General features: G+C 42.7%; 1 protein-coding gene across 4 annotated transcripts in view; it reads right to left on the minus strand.

Annotated features, from left to right (window-relative positions):
* Positions 1-17569, minus strand: part of PSD3 (pleckstrin and Sec7 domain containing 3) — a 112342-nt gene that overhangs the window by 16930 nt on the left and 77843 nt on the right. For all 4 annotated transcript variants that reach the window (XM_039567278.1, XM_019286170.3, XM_019286171.3 and 1 more), the window contains 3 exons: positions 15936-15979; positions 7895-8088; positions 5378-5448 (listed from right to left, as the gene is read on the minus strand). In XM_039567278.1, the coding sequence (XP_039423212.1) occupies positions 5378-5448; positions 7895-8088; positions 15936-15979 (309 nt within the window). The remainder of the gene's footprint in view (positions 1-5377; positions 5449-7894; positions 8089-15935; positions 15980-17569) is intronic.

Here is a 17569-nt window from a genome sequence, read left to right on the forward strand (position 1 = left end):
CTGCTGCCTGATTTTAACTTTTCTCAACCAGCTACCTTTGTATGTTTTCCTAGGCAAGCCCTCAGACACTGTAGAAGCCTCCTTACCAGTGTCCACAAAGCAAATTACAGCAAACTCCCTTAAATCTCTCTGATGAGGGTCTACAAATGGCAAGCACAGCTCTGTCTGGGTTTCTAACACAATAACAGTACCACTCCCAACACCAGATGACAAAAACAGGGAGTCAAACTTCCCTTGTGTTGCAAGCATCAGCCTGGAAGCAGTCTTTAATCTCATGAGTGACAGAAGCTGGACAAGGGCATAATGTAGCCATAAGTTCCATTCAGAGCCCGCATGACTATAAATGGCTTGGAAAAGCCAGGAGCTTTTTGAAGGAAAAGTGATTTGCCAGCAAGGCTGCATCCTTTTGTTTCTGAAGGGCAGGCCAAAGCAGTCTGTAATTGACTCCATCTCCCCCTTAGTGTATCACAGAAATCAGTCTCACCTGGAACATGTACCTACTGTGATGGCTGCAAAGCAGTGAAGTAACTCCCTGCAGGCATGATAACTATTGATCCTGCACTTGAACACAATTTACGAGATGAGGTTTAGCAGGAAACACAGTGCAGCATGCAGAGCGTGTGTGGGATAGCACTAGCTTCAACATCCAGGGAGGCACCCGCCCGAGAGAAGAGCTGGTTAATGTGCATGAATACTTTTACAGAACTTCTCTGGCAGCACACCAAACAGCATTGCAGCCAGAGGAATCTACACCACTGCCAAAGGTATCTGAGTTCTCAGCCAGGCTGGGTTGGGGCTCTCCAGGTTGAGTTTCAGTGGATGGGGGAATCACCAGCAGCTACCCAGCAGTCCTGCCACACCACCACCTCCACCTGGAGCCAGGCAAGGGCACAACCCACCACAGGTCTGGCAGGCCCAGCAGAAAGAGCATAACTGCACAGGTGACCAAAGGGCAGCCTTCAACCTAAAGATCTGCAGCATAAGGGGTTTTCAAGGGCTGACAGTGAGCGAAGCCAAATGTCCTTCCTCTCTCATAATTCGAGACTCAGGAAGATTTGGAGGCATCTGTCTATCTTGAACGATTTTGCCTATGCCCACTTAGGGCATCCTTTAAACCTTTTTCAAGGAAGTCTGGCACACCCCATCTTGAAGATGGAGGAGGCAAGGCCTCAGGTCAAGCCCCTTCCTTTAAGGGTTCACAAGCTGATCAATTTGGTGATAGTTTTGGGGGACATGACAGGCTCCATTGTCCATGAAGACTGGGAAAAACTCACAGCCAGAAGTGAACAAAAACCTCAGGCCTCAGAAACATGATATTCTATCTTTCCTCGTATTAGCGCCTAGAGACAGTGTCAGCTATCACCCAGCTTGTTGCTTCCTAGCTTCCTCTGTCAGTTGCATCCAATGTCCACAACCTGCTCTGGTGTCTAAACCCGTTTCAGAAAAAGTCCACATTTGGGCAGTCCCAGAAGCAGTCCTGGCTGAGAACCCCTTCCTTCCAACAGAAAGCATTCATGGTAATCCTTGCTAATCCCACCAGATCAGTTGGCTGCAATCTACCTTGACAGCTGGGGCTCTGCCAGCTTCTCCAAAGGCACTGATCAGCATACCGGAAATGTCTCCACGTAGTTTGCCAGCCTCAGAGAAAGCTGTAAGGATGTGAATGTGCTGCCAAAATTCCTTCTCCAAGGCCTTCAACTCTTTTTGACTGGTAGGGAATGCTAGGGGAGTAGGAACATCCATTTTCGCCTAAGCCATCAAGGACAGCATGTGCTATGATGTGCTGGTGTCAGCGTGCAGGCTGAGCTGAAACGGAAGGCAGTTCTCTAAAGTTAGACCTAGACAGTGGCAAGAAATATATATGGAGCCAGAAAGGAACTGTGACCTGTCTGTCAACTAAACGCTGATAGGAGTACTGCACACAATGCAATGGCATGCTGAGTTCATCTTTCTCAAACTCCTGGAGAATGACCTTCCCACATCCTGCTGACCCAGAGTCAGCACATTTCCAAATACGTTTTTGGTAAACCAGAGAATGATATTTGTCTTTTCTTATCAGTCAATGTACCATGGATGGATATCTCCACTCAGATGCATGTGACGGCTGCAAAACTCTCAGAAAGTCTCATCACCAAACACTTTACATCAGTCTTGCCTTTCTCTATTTTTTTTTTTTTTTAATTTTTAGTAGGGGAAATTTGAGAAAATTTATACAAAAATACCCAAAGCCTGGATGATTATAAAGTGCCACATCAAAGAGCAAAGACGTTCAGAACCTCACAGAAGAGTCTAAACAAAACATGAAGGTTCATGTCCTGCACCGCTTGCCCAGAAGCAATTTCTAGCAAGGAAGCGAGGTCAGCCTTATGTCCTCTCCTTATAAGCTTGTCTTGTGTATGCACATCACATCCCATTGTCAGTCTAGTGAACAGACATTCTGTCAAGCTCCTACTTCGCAATTTCCTCTTGCTATGAACAGAGGGCAGGAAATTAACCTTGGCCTGAGGATGCCCAGAGACACAGCCAACATCCCAAACATGTCAAACTTCTTATTTTATATAATACTGTGCAGGCATGTTTAGTTGGTTAATTGTGAAAGTTACCACTGAGCCCCTCTGGTGCTCTCTGTGCTCACTAATTCAGAAACCATCTCTCTTAAATCGCTCATTTAAGAACAAAACAATATGCAGTACAGGAATTAGCACTGGAATAATTCCAATGGAAAAAAAAATGTGGGCAGGGAGACAAGACAACCCAGAAAAAGTCCTCAGTAAATCTCAAGTGACCACCATTTACAAAACACTCTCATACATGGACTTTGACAGCAAAACAAGGAGAACAGGAATGCAGAGTGACAGCAGAATTGGGATGACACTGCCCACCGGGGGAATCACAGCTGCTACGAACAATTAATATTTATATTACAGCAGTGTCTTGAGGGAATAGCTGAGTTACAGATGAACACAGAAAGCAATATTGCAGAGGTTTTTACATGTGTTTGTGTGTAGACAGTACCTGTACAGTGAGATTTTGCTCTATCCTGCGTGAATAGCACTCAGTGCAATGAAACCACCATCACAGATGTCATCTCCACAGATATATAGAAAATGAGAGAAAGAGGAAAAATGTGTGTGCATGTGAATGCACCCTGCCCTACAGCACTCTGTAATCAGGAGAGAAGGTGAGCTGAGACAAGGCAATCCTTTGACCAAGACTATTGCCAGAACCACGCATTTCTGTAAAGAAATCGAGCTGTTCTAAAATGCTTCAGTACTTCCTGAAATTAGGATAATTTCAGTCCCTAGTATATGACAGAAGGAAACAGCAGCTCAGCAACAGTTACAATAACTACTTGGCCCAACTATGTACTTTTTAACTCTGGCACCTTCACCTGCTATGATACTACATCCCTAACAGAGTAAAGTTTATTTGAGTGCTGAAGGAAAGCCCTGGTGGATCTTCTGAACCTGAAGAGAAATCACAGGCTTTTTCACAGCTGCAGCATGTGGCTGAGCAGGGGCCAGAGACACCCTGGGAAGGCTCACAGCTGTCCCGTCGCTCTTGGAATGAGTTACTTCCCATCACACCCTTTTGTCAACCTCTCGTAGCACTAAAGCAAAAGCCTTGCTTGTCAGTGTTCTACAGTAAGGCGGCTTCAAAGCAAATGGGAGAATGCAGTTTTGCAGAGTACCGCCCTGTAATCACTGAACTCAAGTGCTCCAACAAGTGCAAAATACAGAAATGACAAACAAGTAAGAACAAGAACTCCAACAATGCATTTCATTCTGCTAAGATTCAGTCATACGTGAAATTACTCCCGGCTCCTGAAAGCATGGAGGGTAGGAAGGGGGCGGGCAGCATTCTGTGGAAAATTTGCATGCTACATCAGCATCTCTACATTTTATTAAACAGAAAGCTTTTTAAACTAATATGCCAGCAATACTCATAAAAATATTTAATTTAAGTGCTAAAATAGACAGTATCCTCAGTTCTTTCCCTTTAATATCAAGTAAGAAATTAATTATTGTAGTACAAACAAGCCTTTGTATTTCTCAGAGAACCATGCAGTCTTTTCAGATGAACATTAAAGATGACTTACTTCAGAAACTGAAGCAGATGAATCCACTTCAGTCAGAAAAGGACAAGAACAAGCCTGCTATGAAAGCATTTTAGTAAAACTTGAACTTCCTCCCAGCAAAAGGACTTGGGATTCAGCAGACTTGGTTCTAGGCTCTTGCAATGGCTCTGAGCATATCACATCCAACTTTCAGCCCAAATCTTCTATCCTGACTGCAGATTGTTTTGTCTGTTTCAGGATTTCAGCCCCCTCAAAAAGGTACTGCACCCTGAGCATTCACCTTGTAAACCTCATGCTGGTAACAATTTGATCCAAATCACTCTTTCTTCTCAAGAGACCATTCAGGTTGGCTCCAATGAAACCAACAACTTCAGAAAGCCACAGCAGGGGAGGAGGAAACAGCAGTATGTACTTTCACTCCTGACAGTTACAAAACAGAGTGGAAATGTAAAAGAGCTTTCAAAGAAGCATACTTCTGCAATACAGGGCAGTCTGGACAAGCAGCATCTATTCCATGAATATTTCAACTATACTGGAGGGCAAAAAGCCTTAACAACCTACTTAGCTGCTGCCATTTATTTGATTTTGACAGTTCTCACTCATATGTTGCATTTTATGTTCTAACAGTATAGTTAAAAATGTACTATAATATATTTAAGCTTGCAACAAAAGGCTTGAAGGGTTTCATGTGACATTTTTTTTTTAGACATCTTGCTGTCAGGAAGCACATTTTGTTAGAAACCAGTCTTTTCCGGCTTTTTGGAAGGAAAGTATTCTTTTATCCTTCAGTTTTGCAAAGGAACAGAAGCTGCAGATTCCTACCTAGGCCAAGCTGTTGTTCAACTGTTTTGCAGCTGGTCTTGCAGGCACTGCAGAAAAGTATACTATGAAAAGGTGGGAAAAGAGGACAACCTTACAGAAGGGGAAGTCATACGTACGAAATGCAAAGTTAAAAGCAGCCTAGAGGAATGTGAGCACGACACAGAGAGGTGACACTGTCTTTGCTGGTGAAGCTGGCTATCTTTTTCAGCCATGTGAGACAGCAATGGTACACACTGGAACTTACAGGGTGCACATAGATGGGGACAGTGGAACTGAACTTGAAAATTTGAAAAGGGAGAGGCTGTCAATGAAAGGATTCATGCCTGAATGTGTGTGTTAATAGGGTGGGGGGTAGGGAGATCAGTCATGCTGTGCATCAGAAGGAAAGGAGCCTGGAGGTGGGCTGCGAGAGTGTAGAGGATGCATGCTGCTTTATCCCTCTTTAATTAGTTTTCAAAAGACAGTGATTTCCCCTACCTTCTGTAAGTACAGGACTGTTCCCTTCAGCACGGCATAAAAGGTTTTCCAGCCTCGTTTTCCCCGGGGAGCTGGAAAGAAAACAAATGAAAACCCATTTAACTCAGATCCATTTTTATACTTTGTCTAGGCTACAGGAGAGCTACATTAGTCCTGTGTTAAACCTCCTTCGTACTATCTTTTTCAAAGGACAATGCAACTTAGCACAGTGCCTGCACACACCTGCTGTGAGAGAGAGTAATACAACAACCCTAATGACAGCCCTGAACTGGATCAGAACTGAGCAGCAGCAATGCAGAAAGCAGGCCACAGAGATCCAGCCTTTGTGCTTTTGCAGATAGGGAGACACTGCCCCTACACAACTACGTCTGAGCTCTGCACCATGGCAGTTTTCAGAAAGAAACAGTCTTTTTACATGCCAAAGCAGGCTGGCAGGCACTGCTCAGGACCAGTGGGATACTACTCAGAAAGCAGTGTCTCTCCAAAGCATCCTTCCCCTTTACTGCTAGTGCACACCCAAGCTAGCACTGAGAAAGGAGAAGGGTGCCAAACAAAATCATGTGAAAAATACCCAATCCCACAAGAAAGCTAAAGTCAGTTAGAGATTGAAGAACGTAACAGAGACAACATATGACAACATATCTAGCCCATAAATTCCTAGAGACAAGCAGTGGGGGGGGAAAAAAGTAAATTCAGCATGAAGGCTGAAGGATCCAGTCTGAAATTCAGGTGCGACAGAGGGAGAGAACTAGGCACAGGCTGTATGGTGACAGTGCCAGAGACTGGAAGCCTGCATCTGAACTCACTCCCCACCAAGCATACACGGCTGACCAGCACCCATATACGTGTATCACTGACTCCATACTGGAATTAATAACCCGTGCCCAACTAAAGCGTGACACTCAGGCATCCCACTCTGATCTGAACACAGAAAGTGAAGACGAAGGGGTTACAAGTCCCTTGTCCCAGAGGTTAATCATCTCGCATAACACGCCTTATTTCTAATTGGCATTTGTTCAGTTCAGCTGCCAGGCATTACACCCTTCTCCCCTAAGTGCCTAAGGACTTCAACCCTCAGAACTAGGTTCCAGAGAAAGTAACAGATGAGCATTCTAGCACATCACTTCATTAGAAATCCTGCACAAGCTAATCTTTGCCCTGCAAAAACTCCATTAAGAAATGAAATATGAAAAGAGACCGTCTAACTAGCTTAAAAAAAGAAAAAAAAAGTTTTGTTTTATTTGCGCCTAGAAAGCCAGAATGCAACTTTTTTGAGAACTGCATGACAGTAAGGCAGACCTTTAAATTGTACAGGAACTTCTGAAAACATGGCCCGAATTATATTACTCATAAAAGAGTTATCCCCAAAATTCCAGTGTCCAGTGTGCTGAACAATGAGCAATTCTGGTATTTATAATTAAAGAAATAATTTAATAAAGGCAGCTAGATACAATTACTTATAAAGGCTAAATAAGAAGATGTTTAATAAAGACGAATCTATTTAGAGTACTCAGACATCACAAAGAATTAGGTCAGCTTGATTTTGACACCTCTGTCTGGATCCAGTTGCCCAGCTGTCAGCTTCCATCTTGAAAATACTGACCTCCAATTGTACCTTCTAAAATAGACTAGCAAAACATGTGAACAGCAGAGAGCTTAGCCCAGCTAGGAGAGACTGGCTGTCACTGGAAACCCATCATGAAGCCAGACTTTTGTCTTTGAGATTTAGCCCAACAATGAGAACCATGAGTAGGCAATCATCAACATTGACTGGGAAAAAAGCAGATGCTCTGACTAACCTCAGCTTTTTCCAAGATCTGTAGACAACAAATGAAGGTATCCAAACAACAAAACACACACACAGGTGCATCAGAGGCCCTTGATAATTAGTGCATTACAAACAGAAGTAGGAAAATAAAGGAAGGAGATAATTGAAGTAAGTAAAAGACACAGCAGCATTATTACAAGAAAGAGGCAGGGTGAAACTGCATAGTAAAAAGCAGGCTGGTGCCAAAAGCTGCTGCCCTTCATTGGATATGTGACCCAAGGCTGGGAAAGCAGGGAAGGGAACAGTTACAGCATCTTCCAAACAGAGGTAGAGAACAGCCTTTCTTTAAAGACAGACCCAGAGGGGAGGGGAGATTTGGAACAATCTGGTGTTGGAAAGGAAAGGAGAATTATCAAATTACTGCAGAACAGCTACTGTAATTCACTTGAAATTGTTTTCTATTCTGCAAACCACTATATTAATTTTCTTTTAGCACAAAAAAATTCACATTGCTTTGCTGTATCACATTATTTCTTATACATTAGAGCTGCTGCAAATGGGACTGCGCATTGTAAATTCTGGCCTAACAGTGAGAGTGTGATAATCCAGTTGCTGTGCTGCCTGTTATTGCTGCTATTTCCCCTAATGAAGCAGCACTATTCGCCTTGAGAAACACATGGGCTCATTGGTAAGTGGCATTGTGAAGACATAACAAGAAAATAACACATTAGGATTTAAATATTACTCACTTTTCTTTCCATCCATATCTGCATGGATTTTCCGAGCCAGAAATCCAGTTTTATATACAGCAGCATTGGGGTCATGAGGGATGTCCAGGAACGGGTTATTTGAGTTGCCAATTCGACTGACAGCCTTTGTCTGGCTCCCATTATCCTTTTCATCTGTACCATCCGAGTGAGATTTTTTTTTCTCTTCTTCATCCCTTAAAAAGCAGTAAAAATCATGCATGAATGCTGGACTGATCAGCTAAGTTACATTTCAGCAATTTTTGAACACTCCTTGTCAAAACATACCTCTCTCATTACAGGGGGCCATAATTAGGGAGAAACCTAGAAATATACCAAAATATAGACATATGATAGCAAAGCTTCAGTTCACCTACTTCATCAGCACAGGACACAGATTTTCAATAAAGCCCAAGTTTCGATGACTGTCTCAAAAGAGAAGACTTCAAGAGTGTTCTGTGTCTTCCAACTTCACCTGGTTTTAACTCCATGTATTTGAGTGCTAAAACAGGAAACATTTGTCTGCTGGGTTCTCCTGAAAAATGCCCAATACCTTCATGAGGTCATATGTTGATGAAAATAATTAGAATACTACAGATCACTCTGGCTCACCCCTTAGCTTAGCATATGAAACACAGATTCTACCTCTTTTTTTTTTTTTCCCCCTGCAGATTAACATAATAGTAGTAATTTAAAAATAAAAATAAAAACTACACTAGGTGAATTATGTTATCTTTACTTTGGAAACAAAATGCTGCTCAAAATGTTACTACTAGGGCAATGTATTCAACACAGCTCTTGGGGATAACAATGCAAGTTACAAGCACTGTCTGACTAATAAACACCTTTTTGCTTTTCACAGGCAAAGGCTAAAAAGGACGAGGCAACCTAGAAAATAAAGGGTGTCCATCACAAGAGTAGGACAATGGTTTTCAGAGAACAGGCCAGATTACAGAGCAGCCCTTCATCCTTTGAAGTCTACATATACTCCTGTCCAGGTGACTAGGAAAGGTGTGTCAGGGAAGATGAAGGCTGCCATTGGAAAGTCGTGGTAGCAATACCTCCTGAGACCAGCAGCTGATTTAAGAAAAAAAATTATCATTTAAGCATAATGATGGCTAATATTGCCAACCCACTGTGGGTGGACCTCAAGTTGCTGCACCTCACTGGACCCAGATGATTAGCAGAGAGAGCAAGCTCAGGCAGACATTCCAAACACATGTATATGTTCAAAGGCATGTATTATGTGAGGATTAGCAAGGCATACATCAATCCAGAAGCTCCTTTAGGGATATACTCCTACCATGGCTACTTATGGAAATGACCATTCAAAAAAATGTCCTCCAAGAACTGCAGGCTAGAGCAACAAACCGATGTTATCCTCAGCTCTACCGAAAAGGAGGCTCACTATCACTCTCTACAACTACCTGAAAGGAGGTTGTAGCCAGGTGGGGGTTGCCCTTTTTTCCCAAGCAACCAGTGACAGGATGAGAGGACACAGCCTCAAGCTGTGCCAGGGGAGGTTCAGGTTGGACATCAGGAGAAACTTCTTCACTGAAGGATGGTCAAGCATTGGAACAAACTTCCCAAGGAGACGGTGGAGTTACCATTCCTGTAAGTGTTCAAGAAACAAATGGATGTGGCACTTAGTGCTATGGTCTAGTCAACAAGGTGATGTGCAGTCAAAGGTTCACTTGACGATCTTGGAGGTCTTTTCCAAACTAGATGATTCCAAACAAAATGGTTCTATGATTCTACGAAATGGTCTTCTGGGGAATAACTTAATCTAAGAAAGTAAAAGGACAAGAGACTGGTTTGACAACAAGGAAACCAAATCAGAAACGTAGGGGCTGTATTAGAGAACTCTGTAGTACCAGGCAATGTTCCCAAGCATTTGACTTTCATCACCTCATATTAATTATAGAGATATAGTGAAAGAGATGCATCATATCTTCATGATGTTGCCTTGAAAGATCTCCTAATTAAGAGGAGCAAAACTTTAAGACCTGATTCCTGCAAGGAAGAGCTGTTCTTTGCATCTTTCAGTCTATTGGTGTGTGCTTTCCCACTCCAGCACAGAAAGTTCTACAAAAATTTTTTATTAGTCAAAGCAGTAGGGACTTCTTCAAGTATGCTTTGGTTGAAGCTCTCTCCCAACTGAAAAAGTGTAGGTATTTCTGACAATTTTGTTTGTCCCTGCCATTCATGTGTCTACTACACCCACTAGTTGCTGGTAAGCCTGAACCATTGTGTGTTATGTGCTTCTTAGATGTATGTCCATTCCAGAAGCAAATTCTCTCAACATGAGTCTGAGGCACTTAATCCAGACTAATATCTCTCAAAGGGCATAAGCACTCAGGCTGATTTGTCACACAGAAGTGCCTTCTGAATTCTGGGATTTCAGCCAAGGATACTGCAGGTTTCTCCTTGTCAGCAGAGACCAACTCCAGTAGAAGGCTTAACATTTTTTTGGAATAAACTATCTCCTTTGGAGCTATGGGAGTAAGCTATTGTATACTGATCAACTGTCCTGTGGGAACATACCAGCTCCCTTAACCAAGCACCCAGAGTGGTGTGATAAGCAGTCCTGGGGAATCCTGGACACCTCTAAGTGCTAGGGGCAGTGCTCTTAACTCAGCACCTCTAGGGCAGCGATTAAAACAGGAATTCCTCAAAAGACATGGTGGACAAGGACAAAATAGCATCTGTTGTTACGACTACTGGTAGCACTGAACAAACCTTTAACTGGTCTTTTGTTCTATGATGAAAATGGGACATCTTTGAGACGCAGAAGTTTCAGGCATTTCTGAGAGCTGAGTGCTCTGACAATATGCACGAGGGCAAGATGAACGAGTCACTCCGCAAGAGGCAATGAAGGGAGCCAGAGAGGCAAGAAGGACTCATTACAAACAAGAAGTGGATGAAAACCAGGAGATCTGGGACTCATTTACTCAAATAGTCCATGTTGCTTCAGTGGTCAAACACAAGAAGAAAGCAAGACAATTTGGAGGAGTGTCAAAGTAGCAAGAAAGTTCAGGTATTAGCCTTTCTTGAGGTATCTTCCAAAGGTGGCCAAATAGATAGGTCCCGAATACTGTTTATCAGGAATTTAACAATCTGAGCTTACTTCTAACAAGCCTTTAGGGTACTTTTGCAAGAAAGAACTGCATAAAATTCAGTGGGCCTCTGGGTACATAAACCTGAAAACTGATCTTTGTTTGAAACCCTAAACAGTGGGGAATGTGACTTTTTTCCACATCCTCAGATGGCTGTCACAGATCATCCATGTGCTGTAACATCCCCAGTGCAAAGGCCTCCAGTGATGTGGGGTGAGAGTCAGTGGATGAGGTTCCCTGTGCAGGTATGTTCAGTCATGGATGTAGTGTCACACAGGCATAGCTCATGTCCTTTTAAAGGGCAGGACTGCTACCTCTCCTTCCCATTTGATACAGGAAGTAGCAAAATCCTTGGGCCTTTGGGGGAAAAAATCCACAATGGTTCCAAAACACCTTTCAGTAGTCAAAACACCATCACAAGGGTTCAGTTAGGCTTGCAGAAGTCTTAAGAGATCTTCTGTCCCTGATCAGTAGAGGAAGATCATTCCTGGCTCTGGGTCTGGAGCCAATTCCTCTGGTGACCCCTCCGTGATGACCGAAAAGCACTGATAGCTGCAAAACATCTTTTATGTCCCACCTTTCCATCCAAAGGAAATAGGAGTTACAGTGTCTCTGCTCTGCAGGGTCCTGGTGACAGGAAAAGGTTACCATCTGCAGAGTTTCTCCAAGACTCTGGTTATGGCACATGATGTTTGCAAGGCTTTCCAAAACAAGGAGGTTCAGTTCCACCTCCCTAAGCCTGTCTCTTTGGAAAAGGATCTGCAGAGATAGCAGTAATCAGCCCTCTGGCTGACCATGAGAACCAGCACACCAAAGCCAGGATCTGCTTGTGCTATTAGTTACAGCCACAGCATTGAAACAACAATGTTTTCCTTCCCAAGTAAATGGTCACTGACAACTAGAAAGAGCTTGCTTCATATTCTTAGACACATAGATGTAAAAAACATAAAAATCCCCATGTTGCCATTTTGGTGAAGAAAAGCATTTTTTGCCTCTTCCAAAAACACCCTATACAACAAGTCCCATTTTTGTCTTCTGGGAGAAAAGCACCATCCGATTCTCTCAGTAACAAAATTATTTCTGTACACTCTATGGTCTGATTTGAGGCTCTGCCTTGGAAAATTCTGAAGTCACTAACCTGGAATGATGTGGTCAAGCCCTTCCATTTTTAAAAGTCTGCTTCATCTCTACATTTGTTCAAATAGCAAACTTATCTGACATAGCAGAAGGTTGGGTTCATCCATTTAAATATTGCAATTGAAAAAAAAATCAGGTTTCTAACATGCATCTGTGGAGCTGACAGCATCTGTATTAGGAAATTGACTTGAGAGAAGTTTTGGCATCTTTCCCAGTGGGAGGAGGGAAGAATAGAGAACCAGGTTGAATACCACTTGAGCCCACTCTAAAACCAATCAAGAAGTTGCAAACAGGAAACATCCTAGAACCTGGGAGACAAAAAGTTAATTATAATAGGGAGAGATTTCTCACTTTGACCTAGAAAAAGGTGAACTTCAGCACAGATGTCTTTATAACTACCCTGATCTCAGCATCACAGTTTGATTTGGCAGCATCTCTTTCCCACCATCACTGTCTCAATGACCTGTTTTCTTTTGGCTGAAAGGAGATAATTTTTCAGTGTAGCCCAGAAAAACAAAAAAATAATGTATCACGTCCATGTAAACTTCTCTGGAAAGAAAAGTCTATCACTGACTAGCTAAAATCCAAATGATTCTCCTGAAAACTACACTGTTCTGCTGAAAGGAGGCTTTTGGGACACAACTGGCTCAAATGCAGCCATTTGGCCTTAGCCATTTTGTAAGCAGTGCTTTGGGAGTTCATATATTAATTCTAGATCACCTATTTTAAGATGATGATTTTTTTTATTCCTCTTACCTTCAGCAGGAAACAGACATAGTATTACAAACAATGGAAAACAATAATGGTCACCACCACATTTCCATGTAGACATCATGCAAACAAAACATATTTAGCTCTGGCACCTTTGTAATCAAATGGATTTTTCTTTTTCAGCTTAAAGCTGACAATGGTCAGTGTGAAAGCCAAAGAATGACAAACACCTAAAAAACTTGAGATACAGTATTATAGACAATGGAACTGAAGGGATGTTAGGAGGCCAGCCAATCTATTTCTTTGCCTCTATGGCTGGATCTACTCTTCCTAACCCATTCCAGATAGAATAACCAGTTCACAAAAACCGCCAATGAAAGCACTTCTCTAGTTTATCCAGGCAAACTTGTGTCCTGGTTTAAAAGGCTTATTGCTAGAAAACTTTTTTAAAGGTTGATTTCAAAATTTTCCCTTGTTTCAGATTTAAGCACATCCACAACGGATGTGAAGAATAATTCACACCTTTGGGGTGTGCAGCATGGAGTAGAAGTGTGCTTTCAGGATCCCACAGCTACCAGTTCAGGGTAAATTCCATGTTAGATCTCTTTATTTTACAGATTATGGTATGTGATTCACTTTTAACTTTGTGGTGAACTTGAAACAGGCACTACTGCAGAAGAAGAGCTGTAATGCAATTCTCTCTTCAGGGCTGTACTCATGCTTTCCCATTCAAAAAGGATAAATGAATACTCCTACTGAAAGTCTCTGGAGAACATCTGCTGATTAAGGTGTCACTTCTTGTGATTACAAAATTGAAGTCAATGGTAGCCTTTTCTTTGTGTGGGCTTTGGATCAGACTATAGTTCTACTGGAAATGTACTGCAAACTGTTTAAGATGATAACACACCTAGCTCACAACTAGTAAGATAAAGACTGCATAGCAGTCTTTCCCTAGCTTATGTTTCACCATTACCCTCTCCTGCCTATGGTCTTACTGAGAGCAATTAATTCACTAAATAATGTACTTCCAAAGCAGCTCTTAAACCTTTGCTTAGCTCATGAGCATCTTAGATCCTCAAAGGATTCCTGGCTGGAGGAAAGGCATTCCTTCAACATGCCAGCATTGCAGGAGAGCTTATACTGGGATTTGCAGTCCTATCTTCACCTTTGCCTTAAGTCCCACTTCTTACCCTGCCAAGTACATCAGGGAAGCAAAGGAATAATCTTTAGAAGGGAGAGGGGATCTTCCTTGGTCCCATCAGAACAAAACTGAACATGTCTCCTTCCCATTCAGCTTTCTCTGCACATCACAGCAGTAGAGCAAGAGAGCTATGTGCCTCCTCCCTCAAGCTCAGCCAGCCCCAGGGCTTCTTGGGATTATTTCTTTACACCAACCACACATCTCTATAAAAATGAACAGAAACATCTTCACACTCCCTCTTCTAGCCAGTACTCTCAGCTCTAAAGGTACTGACTATGCCCAGAATGAGCTTTGTTTCTCATCATGGAAAGTAATTGTAACATCAGTTGTAGCTACATGTCAGTCTCAGATTGGAAGAGATAACTGCCACCTTTGAGCGTTCTCCTGTAAGGAGGCAGCTTTATATACCCACCCAAAGTTTTATCTACAAAAGAGTCTGAATTATCCCTCTTCCAGCCTGCTTGGAATTTTCCCCCAAACAAAGGACGTGGACTAGACTGTGTAAATGCCAAAGCAGTTACCACCTATACACAAACAAGCTATCTCATAAATCACCTTGACTGAGGTTCATGGGAGCAGAGCCAGTCATGAGCCAGTTCCCACTTGGAGGCTACCCAAGTGTATTAGGTACGATATGGTGTTTTGGCAAGAGCTGGAGAAAAATTCTGACATCGAGAAAGTCACATAATGGATTCTGCTGGTTCTAAAGTACCTGTTACAGTGTCTGGCAAACAGCTTTGGTGGGACACATAAGATTCACACAGTGTGTTCCAGGCCCAAGACAGAGTCTGCGAAAATGTCTCCCACCACAACTTTTAATGCTCATCAGAGATAGCACTTCTTGCTGACTCCCCTTAATAGCACACCTTCTTTACTACTCTGACATCACCTAACACATTTCTGAACTGGGACAGCAATTCCACTTGGAACCAGCAGCCCTTGTGAGGCTGCACACACTGACAAGAAATTTGTTTGCAGATCATGATCTTAAAACAATGAAGATCAGAAGCCACTGGGCCTGCAAGACCTGTGGCAGTTGCTAGGACTTCTAGCACAAGCGGTGCATGAGCATGCATTCCAGATAAGGTGTTCCCAAGAAGGTGAGGTTTCAGATATGTAAATACGTGCAGGGAAACACCTTTTTGTAGTCAAAATACATAAAAGACATCATTCTTCTATTTTATACCAAAATCCACTGTTCTGCAAGGGGCAAAATCAAAAGGAGACAATTCTACCCTTTCCTGACATAACTAGACCACATGAAACCTAAGCGCAGAGAAATGTCAGTTTAACACAATCAGAAATTGAAGCTTTTTCTTGTCTGCAGCATTTCCATAGTTAACAACTGTTAGCCTGTCAAAATCAACTAAGGATTCGAAGGGGGGGATATCAGACTTTGTCCAATTTATGATGTTTCACGTCAGGTTGTTGTTGTTATCCATAGTTAATCAGGAGACAAACCAAGACAATAAACCAACAGCAGGAAACTCAATCCAAGACGTGTGTTTCTATTCAGCAGTTTTGACACAATGAACAGAAAGATAAAGGGAAAAGTCAACTTCTGTTTTATTTATACAGTCATAGAACAACAGAGGATTTAATTTCTCTGTTTTCAGGCTGAAGTTTCCAACTAAATGAAATGTCCTCTTTCCTTACAAATGTAGTTGGCTCGTATCAATAACAACTCCCCTTGCTGGAGAAACAGATGAGTCTGTATTGCCAGGTCATTCATTAGCAAAAAAGCAAACTCATTATGTACGCTGGCTATCTTCTACAGGCTTTGGAGCTCACACAGATGGTGACATAGGAGGTATAAACAGATTACTACACAGGTACTATTTTTAAACTCCTAATTTCTACACAGTAGAAGTATACTTACACTGCCCATTCCAGCTTCTCATTCTTGATTGAATTGTAGAGGGCCTGCAAAGGGAGAGAAATGAGACGGAATTATTGTCTGACGCCTCCTCCACATACACTATTATGTTGAGGAAAGATACCCAACTAAGATCAGCATGCAAGCTGTCTCAAGAAAGTACCACATCTGCTAATACTAATGTGAGAATCTTCAGCAGAAATTTCACCTAAGGAAAAAATACTGAATGCATGTTTTGAGTCATTTCCTCAAGCAAGTTTTAGGGGTTTGTGGTTTGTGTCTTTTTAAGAACAGAATCATGGAACAGCCATGGAAAGGACTTTAAAGACCATCTAGTTCCAACACTCCTGCCATGGGCAGAAACACCTTTCACTAGGCCAGGTTGCTCAGAACCCCATCCAACCTGGCCATAAACACTACCAGAGATGGGCATCTACAACTTCTCTGGGCAACTTGTCCCAGTGCCTCACCACACTCACAGCAAAGAATTTCTTCCTAACATATAGTCTAAACCTATTCTCTTGTAGTTTGAAGCCATTGCCCCTTGTCCTTTCATTACATGCACTTATAAAAACTACTTGTAGGCTGCCTTCAGGGACTGGAAGGCTACAACCTGGTCACCCCAAAGTCTTCTCTTTTTCAGGCTGAACAATTCAAATTCTCTCAGCCTGTCTTCATAGGAAATGTGGTCCATCCCCATATCATCTTGGTGTCCCTCCTCTGGACTCACTCCAACAGGTCCCTGTCCTTCCTGTGCTGGGACCCCAGATCTGGATGCAGTGTTCCAGGTGGGGTCTCACCAGAGCAGAGCAGAGGGGCAGAATCCCCTCCCTCCCCTGCTGCCCACGCTGCTTTGGATGCAGCCCAGGACACGTTTGGCTCTCTGGGCTGTGAGTGCCCATGGCTGGGTCATGTCCAGCCTCTCACCCACCAGCACCCCCAAGGCCTTCTCACAGGGCTGCTCTCCATCTGTTCATCCCCCAGCCTGTGCTGATACCAGAGGTTGCTCTGACCCAGGTGCAGCACCTTGAACTTGGTCTTGTTAAACCTCTCGAGATTCCTGATTTTTATCTTGTCCAGATCCCTCTGGATGCCATCTCATCCTTCTGCTGGGTGCCATCTGCATATTTGCTGAGGGTGCATTTGATCCCTTCATCCATGTCATTAATGAAGACATTAAGTTACACTGATCCCCATATGAACCCCTGAGGGACACCGCTTGTCACTGATGTCCATCAGGACACTGAGCCATTGACCACTAGTCTCTGGATGTGATCATCCAACCACTTTCTTATCCATCCAGTGGTCCACACACAAAATTCATCTCTCTGCAATTTAGAGACAGGCATGTTGTGGGGAACTCTGTCAAAGGCTTTACAGAAATCCAGATAAATGACATGTGTAAGCCCTTCCCTTGTCCACTATTACTGTATTCCACAGCCATAGGGAGGAGGAGAGAAGATCCAGCAGGCAGGAATTGTGCAGCAAGATTGATTTATTTAATTATTTTACAAACTCTTTTATAGACTTTTTTCTTCATAGTCTAATTGGACAAAGAATCAGCCACCCCCTGGGGTGGTTGGCTAGAATCCTAAAACATCCATTGTCAAAATATTTTTCTACTGTACCATAAACAT

Source organism: Corvus cornix, chromosome Z (assembly GCF_000738735.6).
Source record: "Corvus cornix cornix isolate S_Up_H32 chromosome Z, ASM73873v5, whole genome shotgun sequence".
NCBI lineage: Eukaryota > Metazoa > Chordata > Aves > Passeriformes > Corvidae > Corvus > Corvus cornix.